Source organism: Myxine glutinosa, chromosome 7 (assembly GCF_964187855.1).
Source record: "Myxine glutinosa chromosome 7, kmMyxGlut1.1, whole genome shotgun sequence".
NCBI lineage: Eukaryota > Metazoa > Chordata > Myxini > Myxiniformes > Myxinidae > Myxine > Myxine glutinosa.
The window spans coordinates 69,240,107-69,253,328 of NC_136267.1; the positions used below are offsets into that span (position 1 = coordinate 69,240,107).

The 13,222-nt window shown below is 41.7% G+C and overlaps 1 protein-coding gene across 5 annotated transcripts in view; it reads left to right on the forward strand.

The window, feature by feature from the left end:
* GFM2 (GTP dependent ribosome recycling factor mitochondrial 2) overlaps positions 1 to 13,222 on the forward strand; it is a 120,838-nt gene that overhangs the window by 51,757 nt on the left and 55,859 nt on the right. For all 5 annotated transcript variants that reach the window (XR_013624090.1, XR_013624091.1, XM_078781826.1 and 2 more), the window contains exons 10-11: positions 5,103 to 5,276; positions 8,623 to 8,703. Coding sequence is in view for 3 of the 5 variants with exons in the window: in XM_078781826.1 (XP_078637952.1) it covers positions 5,103 to 5,276; positions 8,623 to 8,703 (255 nt within the window). In the remaining 2 variants the exon portion in view is untranslated. The remainder of the gene's footprint in view (positions 1 to 5,102; positions 5,277 to 8,622; positions 8,704 to 13,222) is intronic.

A 13,222-nucleotide genomic window follows, 5' to 3' on the forward strand; every position in this document is an offset into this window, starting at 1 on the left:
GGGCGCGTGTCGCCGAGCTCGGGCAGGTCGAGCAGGCGCCGTGCGCGTTCCGCCGATGGGAGGGCGAAAGCGTCGAGGAGGAGCTTTTTAATCGCGCCGTATTTGTCAGCGGCTGGCGGGCTCTCGAGGAGGCTCAGCGCGCGGGCCGCGGTGGCTGAACCGAGCGCTGCTACCACATGGTGGAAGCGGGTGTCGTCGGCCGTGATGCCTCGCAGGGCGAACAGGGAGTCCGCCTGTGCGAACCAAACCGCCGCGTGAGCCTCCCAGAAGGTAGGCAGTTTAAGGGCCACTGCCGTGTCCATGTCGGTAGGTCACCAATGAAGGAGCTCGGGCTCCCACGTCGATCGGAAGAATGGACGCGACGAAAAGCTGGAATTCGTCCGAGTTGCTATATTCAAACAAAACACTCAGGTACTCTGAAAAGCCCGTTTATCGGGCAGCAATATATATACACACATTATCCCGGAGCGTTTGCCCAGGAAAGGCGAGAGGGGGCGTGGCCGAGCGTCCTGGCTGCGGCCTGGCAAGTTGAGGGCGAGCGCATGCCCGGGCGTCCCGACCGAGGCCTGGCAAGTTGAGCGCAGGCCTGCCCAGGCATCCTGGACGAGCCCGGCATGGTGATCGCTCCGCGTCCTTGATAGGTGCAAGGCGATTGTGAAAACCCAGCGGTAGCCGCTACAACTTCATAATTCGACAAGTACAACGCTTGATCTGATCAGTGTGAAAAAATTTAAATTCCTCTGCAACTGTTAGTCGGAATTTTGTGTATAAATTGGCACGAAATTTTCAGAATATGAACGCGTCCTGTGGCATTTTAAAAATGATAATTATGACGTCATAGGTCACGTGGTACAGGCGCCATCGTGGAAAAATCGAAAAAAAGTTGCACCTGTATATCTCCGAAACAGCTCCATGGAAAAAATTGAAACATGGCTCATTGTCAAGTACTCGCTTGGGGAATAAGATATGTTAATGATGATGTCATCTGCACCTTAATTATGATGCCATAATTCGACAAATACAATGCTTGATTCGATCAGTATGAATTTTTTTCTCTGCAATTCTTGGTCCGATTGACACGAATTTTTCACCATAGAAGCGCCTCCTCCTTTAGAATATTTTAATGATAATCATGACGTCATAGGTCATTTGTTACAGGCACCATCTTGGAAAAACCTAAAAACGTTGCACCTCTATATCTCCAAAACCGCTCTGGAAAAAATTTAACCTTGGCTCATTGTAAATAACTCCATATGGGGTATAGGTGTTGTTAATGATGACGTCATTGGTGCCATAATTATGACATCGTAATTCGACAGGGACAACGCTTAGTCTGATCAGTTTGAAATTGATTGTGCATGATCTATGCAACAATTATATGGGAGAATATAAATTTATGATGTTATCGCTCACGTGGTCTGGCAGCCATACTGAATCAAAAAAAAAAAGTCATCGTCTTGCACTTGAAAAAACAGAAGAGTTGGCTCACACCAAGTTGACTGTGCAGGGCAAGTATTCTAGAAATACCATCTAGTTGATTATTGATTTGATTACTAATAAAAAATGCACTATCAATTGTGCTTCATAATAATTGCTTGGTTTGATTTGACTTTATAATGATGCATATTTGTCATGTTGATTTTCTTTCTCATCCTGTCTAACTTGTTTCATCCACATTTTCTTCAGTACTTTTTTGTGTAGTTCAAAGATAATGGAAGAGGCTGTATTTCCTGAGGCACTAATTTGTAAACTCCTCTTTGCCTCGGACTCAAAATATTTGAAAACTTATCATACTTCTTTAATGTTCAAATAGGCATGTTATAGCACAACCAATGTTCAGCAGGAGATTTTCACTGCATCTCATTAAAAACCACCTTTAGAGGCCATTTTTCCCCGCAAGCGGGGGTTGGCCTTTTTCGGGAACTGTGGTTGTTGTTGTTTTTCGGTCCCCTTTTTGAAGCAATGTTTTACGGCCGGATGCCCTTCCTGACGCCAACCCTTTTTGCCGCCTTTTACAACAAGCAGGGAATTACCAGTGAACTGGTACTCAATTTGCCGACCTCGGAAGGATGACAGGCTGAGTCAACCCCCCTGGCGTTAATTCACCGATTGACCGGGATTCGAACCCAGGATCCTAGGATCCTAAGCCGGCACCCTAGCCGCTAGCCCAACACCAGGGATCTGCATCTCATTAACATGATAATTTCTACATTGCTGTGCAAACGTCTCAGACACATTCAGGATTGACAATATATGAACATTAGGAACATTAACAATTTTCTCAAAGTCTTCCATAGTGTTTTCTACTATGACAACAATGTTGACTGTTAATACAACTTAGTTTGGGTGAGAAGAAACCGAGCTTGTCACTTAACAATTTTTAATTCACATTGATCAGAATCTTTAAAAACTTGTGATCACAATTCAAAGTAAACTATACATGAGCAGCTAATAAGAAGTGTTGTAGTGGCTATTCTATCACATTAACCAATCAAATCTAATTGATGACTCGTTGTCACGTTTTCTCATCATTAGTATCAGGTGTTCCTCTCTACACATCCATAAAGCTAATAGCCCACTTCTCTTACTGCAGAATACATATCTATCAGGATAAACTGTGAGCTTAAAACAAAATTGCTAAAATTTCAGTGAAAGATTGCCATATCATTGTGTTTCTACTTAAAGAAGGAAAAACAATGAGTGAAATAAGTCGCATCACTCGAATTTCAAGGTGTGGTACCTGAAGCACAGTCAACAATTACAGAGACACATCCTCTGTAATTGATAAACTCAGGAATGGAAGACCCAAAAAGCTGCCTAACAAGGATGAGCAATACTTTAAGAAATATCCTTCAGAAATGCACAGCCCTCCGTATTCGCAAGGCTGAAAATCTATGGTACAGGTATCCTTCGATTTATGAAAGTGTAGCGTTCCTGTAGAATGGAATGTAAACCGAAAAAACAAATCAAAAAAAGGTTTCTTCTTTTAAAGGTAAAAAAATAGGGGATGTGTTCCTGACCAAAAAATTCTGCCCTCCCTAACATTTGATTTCATTATAACACAAGGAAAATACTGTTACAAACAAGAAAGAGCAATCGGAGATTGCAGACCCTCGCCAGGACGTATTTTCAGTGGTTTTTAAGGCTTTTGTGTTAAAACAAATATAGTGGCCGAACCACGTGACCAATGACATCGTTGTTTTTTTTCTCCACCAATTTATCCCTAGATGATGCTCAATAAATTTAATCTTGATCGGATGACGTTTTGTACTTGTCGAATTATGACATCATAATGGAGGCACCTATGACATCATCATTAACATATGTTATTCCACATGGAGAGGTCTTTACAATGAGCCATGTATCAATTTTTTCTATGCAGCACTTTCAGAGATATAGAGGTGCAAAGTTTTTTGGTTTTTCCAAAATGGCGGTCATACCACGTGACGTATGACGTCATAATTAACATAAAAAATTATACAGGTGGAGTTGCACCTATGGTGAAAATATCCTGTCAATCGGACCAACAGTTGCAGAGAAAATCATATTTATTCTGTGCGGACAAACAAACAGACAAACAAACAAACAAACGGACTCAAATGCAATACCCTCTCCTCTGGCGAGGGTAATAATACAAACCAAAACCAGAAATAAAAGACACCTGCATTATTAAATCCTACTTAATGCTAAATAAATATGAAATCCTTAACCTTATCAATGTGTATGTACTCACCACGAACGGGCAATGATGGCGGCGAGTTTCTCGCCCTTTTCATTTCGTTTTATTATGTCCACCTACATGTCCAGCGTTATAGCCTGGTGGGAACATTTCACTGGGGCAGCAGTTAAACGCAATTGAGCAAGGCCTATTGCCAGATATCTTGAGGGATGAGCAAGATTACGACTGATTTTTAAATGACGGAGCACTTCACATCGAGTGGGACAAGATGGCAAACAGAGGTAGACTGCTGCTTAGTGCTGTGTGAAATGAGTCACACACATGTACGACAACTGAACGCGTGACTGCGTACAGTGTATACATGGATGTGACGTGGCTCAATAAAGGAGTGAAGTGCTGTTGAAAATTTCATACATAGTGCTTCACTGTACTGTGCAGTATTTTAATTTAGCTTTAGTAAAAATGCAAATGCAAATAAAAAAACATGCCGTAAAAAGTCAGTTTTGTTACAGTGAAAAAAAATGGAAACCGAGCGATCGTAAATCGAAGGATACCTGTGCAGTATATTGAGTGTACCAAGGTACAAACAAATTTTAATCCACTCTGCTATGCCCAGTGGCGTAAGACTTATCGGTCCAAACTTCATCTTCCTGCAAGATAATGATTCCAAAACACTCAGCTGGAATAATGAAAAAGTATTTGCAAAAGAAAGAGGAAGATGACGTCCTTCAATGCATGGGATGGCCCCCCATAGCCCAGATCTCAATATTATGGACGCTATATTAGACTATTTGGACAAAGTAAAAAAGTATCCCAAATACTTGGAAAAAGCATGGAACACCATTCCACAAGAGTTTAGAAGAAAATTATTTTAATGTCCCAAGAAGAATTCCAATGGTTTTGTGGGAGGAGCGTGGAGATACACGCTATTAGTTTAGGGTATATTGTGTGTAAATTTTGTTCTTTGAATATGATTTCCTTTTTCATGAAGGTGTATTTGCATTGAACACAAAGTTTTAGTTTCCTCATGCATCAGAATATGAAAATGCAAAATGTCTAAGCCTTTTGCACAGCAGAATACATTAATATATTTATACATGTAATGAAATGTGGAAGAAGACAAAAAGTGCAAAATGTCCTTGGGGTCCATATAGGGTTATACACCCTGTGTGCTTGTTATAATGTTTCCCTTATTGGTCACTGTTTCTGCATGAATGCAAAGTATCTCACTGAAAAGTTTGAATTTTTATGTAGCTTCCTGTTCATTCTTCTTTTAAGACCTTAATTTAAATTCAAGCTTATTTATGAAGTTAAAATGTTGGTCGTATCTTTACCAACTTAATTTTTGTCATCATTTGGAACTGCCAGGCTGCCTTTACCATCGTGTAGCTGCAGCTAAAATGCCTTTTCGACCTCCCTGCAGCTGCCGATAGGAACCGGAAAAGAGTTCCGTGGTGTGGTTGACCTAGTATCGATGGATGTACTCACCTGGCGAGGGAATGATGGTAGTGTGTATGAACACCAAGATGCCAATGCGGAAATTGTTGGTGATCTGTGGGCAGAGGTACAGAAGGCTCGATCAGCATTAGTGGAACAGGTTTGCTTGCATCCTATCTCATCTCTTCATTCATTTATTTCTTCATTCATTTATAGTGCGCTTGCGGATCAGTTTCTTATTACTAATATTTAATCATCCCCATGCTCATTGAAAAAAATCGCACCTGTGTCTGAAGGAAGCAGTTCATTTTGGCATTTTAAAAATGAAATAGACAAAGCCAAGAAACAAACGAAACCCTTTAAAATTACCCTTTATAACCCCTCAGAATTACCCTTTAGAACCCATGAGAATTACCATTTAGAACCCATTATAATTACCCTTTAGAATCCTTTAGAAATACCCTTTAGAAAAACCCTTTAGAATCACACTTTAGAACCCATTAGAAATACCCTTTAGTGAGAACCCTTTAGAATTCCCCTTTAGAATCATGTAGAATTACCCTTCAGAATTACCCTTTAGAATTACGCTTCAGAATTACACTTTAGAACCCATTAGAAATGCCCTTTAGTTGTAACCCATTAAAATTACCCTTTTTGAATCCGCTAGAATTACACTTTAGAACCCTTTATAATCAAACACGGTGGCTTAGAAATGTTGGTTCACGAGTTATCAAGTGACCACTATATTTGTCATGTGTGGGCGTCTGTCTGTGTGTGTGTCTGTCTGTCCGCAGCATAACTACCTGATGATATCATCCGATCTTTATGAAACTTGGGTGGGAGGTTGATATCATGATCTAGTTGTGTCCTGCATAGAGTGGGCGTATTGCGTCCATTGTGGGCGCTGCCACGTTCGAAAAATGTCTTTTTAGGGGGTAATCGATTTCAAGCTACATCTTCTCTGAGGGGTTTGGTGGAATCTGACAGGGATTTCAATATTTGGTTAGGCCAATGTCATGCGTCTAGCCCTACGGAGCTCGAATTTTCATTTTCGCCCCAAGGTCAAGGTCACAAGGTCACGAAATTTAGAAAAGTCGATTTTTGATGGTTTTATTACATTGTTCGCTTCCTGATGGGATGAAATGTCATACATGATCTTATATTATCACATACATAATGAAATACAAGTTTTCCAACAAATTTTTGAATCCTCGACCTTTGACCTTTGAAGGTCACAAAGGTCAAAGTTTCAAAGTTGTAGGAATCGAACCGAATTTTCAGTATTGTGTAGCTAACTAACCTCATAACTGATTATACATTATTTTCTATGCCTTTTCAAGGTCAGTAGCCTTCGTTTTGACATTTCAAGGTCACAAAGGTCAAATTTTCAAAGTTGTCGGAATCGAACCAAATTTTCGGTATTGTTTAGCTAACTAGTCTCATAACTGATAATACATTCCTATTTATATATTTTCAATGTTGGTTTTGACATTTGTCATTGAATACCGCTCGCTCGTGAACCATCGTCGTCTCCTGACTTGTTCTTCTTAATTTTTGACGGATGGATGGATGTATGGAAGGACATAGCCAAATATTGAGGCGGCTCACCGCTTAAAAACGGAGGGATACTCTACTCGGCTCCGTTTGTCTGCCCTGTCCTGTCTGTCCGTCATGCTATTTCCTGAACGTTTGTGCAGAAATTCACCATTCATAATTAAACTTTGTATATGCAATCAACAACGGAGGACGCATGAAATATGTAACGATGTTTTGGATTTGACTTCCGGTTCATGCCCCAAGGGGGTGGGAACGAGGGATCACAGGGGTCATAACGGGGAAAATAAATTTTGACTTAAAATTTGATATTGGGTCATTCCTAGTGGAATTCTTTGCCATCTTTCACTTTGCTTTATGTATCAGGCGTGGGGATTTGCGGTGGCGCGTCAGCGACTTCACTCTAGTTTATGGTTACTGATGATAGAGGTTGAGGCATGTCCACAATGTCAATGAATTAATTTTGGAACTACCAACACCTTTTCATTTATAAACCGTTTGGGCATAGGAATCTTTATATGCTATAAAAAAAATGATGCTTGTATTCAAGTCGTACATTTTTTATTTAAGTTGTGATCGTAGTGTTAGCCTCCCTTTTTGAAATCCTTTCGACAAACTATCACTGAGTTTTATGGTCTATTCATTTGTGTGCAGCACACGGTTGCTGGTTTGCATCATTGCTTTGAGTGTGGTAGTATCGCTGATACAGTGCTCCCTGTTGAAAAGTGAAAGAATTTTGAATTTGATCAGGATGCAGGTGATAGATAACTCGCATTCTCTTCATGACGAAAATCGTGGGATCTTTACCCCACACTCTCACCCCCACTCCCCATTCTCTCCCCAGCAACTAATGCTAGTAGATGGGACGTCCAGTTTAACTTCCATCCAGGGACGGCACACAAAATAATGAATTGCCTTGGATTTGGAACACCAGGATGACTGTTTGTAGCTGGGTTGGGATTTGGACCCAGGCTTAACTACTCAAAGGTGGGTATGTATACCTCTCGGCTGCCCTGTCAGACCAGTTTGAAGGTTATCATAGTTGATTTGGCAGCTATCATTTCAATCAATCAATTTTTATTTTATGTTTGCAGGTGTATCGTGTGTCTAAGTTTGTCTTTAGTATCTTGTGACTTCTCTTTACAATGTTTGTTCCCCCTACCTCCTTGTACCTTTGTCCTTTCTCCTTCAACAGCTCCCTTGGTGGGTCTTGCTCATCACCTCTGCACAACCACAAAATGTCCAAAATAAAATACAATATACAAGAAACAAATGAAAATTTATTTGTAATGGTTATCTACTGTACCATATGGCAGTTAGCTTCTTATTACCTCCGCCACCAAGGGTGGATGGAGGTTATCTTTTCACCCCTGTCTGTGTGTTTGTCTGTGAACAAGATATCCCAAAAAGTTGTGGATGGATTCGGATGAAATTTGGCAGAGATGTAGTGTATGTGACAAGGACGAAATGATTAGATTTTGGTGAAAATCCGGATTCGGATCCGGCTACTAGAATTTGTTATGTGATTCTTCTGGAGATAGGGCCAAAAACGATACATAACAGGATGTCTCAAAAAGTTGTGGAGGGATGATTTTGATGAAATCTGATTCTGTATTGTGATTTCCTGGTCTACTCTGGGATACAAAACGTAAACTGTTCACCTGGCGGAGGTATGCTCTCGACTGAGTTTAATGTCTGTGTTGAAGATTGTTTTTTCTCGTCATTACTAACATGTTTGTGTCTGATGTGCATCAAGTTTGCAGGCTGCAGTGTTTGCCAGAAGAATTCCCTTCCACTGCATATACACGTCCTCGGCTTTTCTTGTATTAGCACAAGTGTGAACTACTAATCACAGTCTCGTTTACCTTTCTTCTGATTGCATCGTGCCTCTTGTGTTGTTTCTCTCTTCTGGACTTTATTCAGTTCTGACAGTGCTATTCTATATATTCCAGCTTGCTGACATGGATGATGGATTTGCTGAACAAGTCCTAGCAGGTCATGGAGACAAATTAGCTGATGTTTCACCAGACAAAGTGAGGTTTGTTGCCTGCAAGTACTTTGGTCCCATCACAAAATATTTTTACACTGACATGTAGAACAATAACATCATGAGCCATTTAGAAAAAAAGATATATGACATGGGATTTAAACTGACGACTTCCAGAACCAGAAGCTGATATCTGACCAAAGTAAGGTTTGGAGGAAAGACAAGCAATTCATCTTTGGACAGTTGTTTCTAAACTGATGTGATGTCTATTGAAGTCGTTGGTAGATATCAGCCTTTGGAATATTAAGATTTTGTCGGGCAGGACTCAATTTTCAGAGTAATATCAGATACCAGCCTCTGGCTCTCAGACATTCAATTGCTTTTACCAGTGAACGACTGTTCTCGTAGAGGGATTTTGAACTATAGTTTTTTACTCAGGCCTATCAATGAATCTCTTCCGAATGGGCAATAACAACTCTTATTAAGGTAAATGTTTCTTTCATTCCTGTTGTTTTTTACTGGGTCAGGGAAAGGAAGAGAAGGAATTGTGTTTTGAGGAAAGAGGCAGCCTTATTGCTTTGTAATCTTAACAACGTTGAATGTATGAGGGTTTATGGCTTTAATATTTTTAGCTCTGTCACTGAAGGTGGACGGAGGTTATGTTTCACCTGTTTATCTGTCTGTCTGTCTGTTACTTTTGCTGGAGGCATTATGTTTTTGGGTTGTCCGTCCGTCCGTCCGTCTGTACGGGCTAAACCTCGTTTTTCTCAGCAACCATATGTCCGATTGAGACGAAACTTTCAGGGTAGGAGTGACACCCATGCAGAATGTTTTTATGATGATTGTGACGTCATAGGTCATGTGGCATGGCAGTCATCTTGGATTAAAAGCTAATAATGAAAACATTTCTCGGAAACCGCTGAATGGAAAAATTTGAAACTTAGTACATTGTCAAGTACTCCCAATGGGGAACAAAAGCTTGATAATGATGACATCATAGGTGAAGTGGTACACCAGCCAAAAATGTTCCAATCGAATTCCTTATCCTAAAAATCTGAAATTGCATGCACATGCTCTATGACCCATTTGTATTGAAATATTAAATTTATTTCATCATAGGTCACATGGTTTGGCAGACATATTGGATTGAAGGAAAATATTAAATCATTATATCTCTGAAACCGTTCACCCTATCGATGTGAAATTTTACAAACAAGTTCCATAATGGTGTTAAAGTCATGCAGATTTGGTCTTTCATTGTATACTGCCCCTTTAGGTAATGCCTCGTGGTCAATCGTAATGCTCATTGGAAAAACTGAAAGCGTGCTGGGCTTCAATTGGGAGGCCCAAATGAAAAGGTAAAATATCATAAATTGAAGGCTTTTAAAAATTTTAAACGATTCATTTAAACATCCGTTAAATTATATCACATGCAAATCATCAAAATCTAAACAATATCTTTAGAATTTCAATAAAAGCCACATCACTGTTCATATCGGTAAATATTATTCCATCGTGTTTCAAATCGTAATCGCGATCTGTTAGCGTATACACCGCCCAAATAGCTATGTGGAATTCTCTCATGTAGAGATTAAACGTTGTTTGAACTTTGGCAGAGGTCATTATTTGCTTTTAATGTTGTTTATATACGAATGATGTTTATATTGGTTTTGGGTCGTCCTTTCCACATATCTCGTGGGATTGTGAGTTGGAGAGATGGCTGTGATGGCGGGGACGGGGATGGAATTCTCTCAAGCAGGGATTCAACCTGTGTCCTTATAAAAGGTCTTTGTCCGAGGTCACCGAGTCCGATCGGTGCAGCTGTGCAGCGATCGGTGCAGCTGTGCAGGGATTGGTGCAGCCGTTTGTGCGGCACCTGGGAAAACAACGTCGTCACAATGAAAACATCGTCACAATGAACGTTATGCGAACGCGAATGTTATGCGGGAGTCCAAACCTGAGAATGCTGGAGACCAAAGCTGAAATTGGAAAAATTAAATAGCCTATTTTACTCCTGATGGCAGGGAGGGGGTTGGAATTCTCTCAAGCAGGGATTCAACCCGAGTCCTTATGAAAGGTCTTTGTCCGAGGTCACCGAGTCCGATCGGTGCAGCTGTGCAGCGGTTTGTGCGGCACCCGGGAAAATAACATCGTCGCAATGAAAACATCGTCACAATGAACGTTATGCGAACGCGAATGTTATGCGGGAGTCCAAACCTGAGAATGCTGGAGACCAAAGCTGGATTTGGGAAAACTAAATAGTGTTACGTGCTCCTCCCCAAACCCCGGTCACGGTGTACTTCCGAGCCCCGAGAGGAGTCACGGCAGAAAAATGTGTTATTCTGTATGTCAAAGATCAATGGTGAAACCACACCAATTGTTACCAACCAACAAGTATTGTATTAAGATCACACAAGAATAACAGTACAGCAACAATAGTAATCAATTGTACAACCAATATATATTTCCTATGATGGTACCATCAAGTTCGTACAATATAACTCACTGTGCTCGAAGTGAGCAAAAAGAAGAACATTCCCAATGTCTCTTTCCCGGCTTCAAGCCAAAGTTGATTCCGGTTTCAAGCCGAAGTCGATCCCGGCTTCAAGCCAAAGTCGATCCGCTCCAGCGATCGTCAGAACGATGTCTAATCGAGACCAGAATCGTGTTCGGATGACGGTCACAGCCACACGGCCAAAGCTGCACCAACGCGGCCTCAAGGCGACTGGGAAATCCAAAGGCGCCCTCCAGGCGACTGGGAAATCACACCCTCTGGTATGGATGTTTCACGGTTCACAGTCGGCGAACCTCAGATTTACCTTCAAAATCCGCGTTGCACACATACACACACACACACACACACCAGATAAACGTCTGAATGCGGTGAGAACGGCTGAAGCGAAGCAAAGAAACCTTGCTCGACGCACAAAGCGCGCGAGTCAAAATGGCCGACGGCCCGTACTAGAGACGTAACGGCACGACGAGGATTCTCTACGGAATCAATCGCAAAACATGACACGCAGGTGAATCTGTCACAGCGATAACAACTCTGTCACAGGAATCCCTTTCCTGGGAAACCCAAAGTTCACTCGTGACTCTTGCTCGCCAATGTTCGCTCCAGACCGCAAAGCAACTATGCTTCTTGTCCGACTCTCCTCGCTCCGCCCTCTTTTCCCTCTTCCTCTTCTTCGTCGTCGTCCAGCTCCCGATCCGGTTTCCGGTTTCTTTTAACACTAACTTTTTCACCTTTTGAATACAGTTAATACACAATAAACCTTTTGCAAACAATAATAGTACATGGAATCAAAAATGTTTACAGTGGATGAAAACAACAACGGAAGTGACGAATCCGTAACACTTCCCCCCCTCAAGAAAGAAAGTTTGAACATCGTGAAAACTTTCTTTGCAGGCAAAAACTCTTTTAACAAACAAAAGTAAAAGTCACACCCAAATCATTAATTCCTGTGAGCAGCGATAATCAATATTTCCCAAAATAAAGCAACAAAACTTCCAAACAACCTACAGAAATTTCCAAAGTTAGTTCACTCTGGACAAAGCATCAGCAATGACATTGTCCCTGCCCTTTACATGCTCAATTTCCAAGTTGAACTCCTGCAAAACCAAACTCCATCTCATCAACCTCTGGTTTTTATTTTTCATTTTTTGAATGAAGGTTAAGGGGTTGTGATCAAAAATCCAAAGCAAAACAAATCTATAGCACTTTTTAAAGGAGGCCGAGCTGAGAGCCAGGTTTCATGGTGATTGGGTGGGGAGGCCTGGAAGTATTCCCTGCATGGACGCATTTAGGAACGTGGAGTTCACGGGTTAATCCATGTAGGAATCTTGGCTCGGCTGCTCCTGAGCACTCAGTGCTTCCAACTCTTCTCTTGATCATAAAAATCATAATCACAGTTGTAGAGTCGGGTGCGGTAGTCACGTGAGTAACGGTCCTCATCTCGGCTACCACCGTAATAGTCATCCCGTCGAGAGTTGCCAAAACTGCGCTGCTGCTGCTGGGAGCCTCAGTAGTAATGACGCCTGCGGCCGCCACCAAAACTACTACTCCCACCCCGGGAGCTATAGCCACCCCTGAAACTACCTCCACGTTTTCCTCCTCTGTAGCCCCCTCGACGCCCATGGCCTGCCTTCTCTACTGATATGGTCCGACCATCCAAATCCTTGCCATTCAAATCCTTTTCTGCATCTCTGGTGTCCTTTGTGTTTTCAAACGTGACAAAGCCAAACCCTCTCGACTTTTGTGCCTCCCTGTCTTTTATCAGTCGCACTTCCAAGAGTGGTCCATATTTGTCAAAGATAGAGTCCAGAACATCTTCACTTGTGTCAAAGTTCAGTCCACCTACAAAGAGCTTGCCCACATTGCCTCCATCCATGACTTGTGTGTGCTGACACTGAGCTTCAGGGTACTTGACAAGACGTGCCTGTGCAAAGCGTGACATCAGTACCTTCTCCTTCTCTTCAGAGCGCTTCCTACCCATAGCACGAGTCACGGCACAGGATGGAAATATACCCGGAATCTCCTGCTCCAACTGTGCGGTGTTATTTTC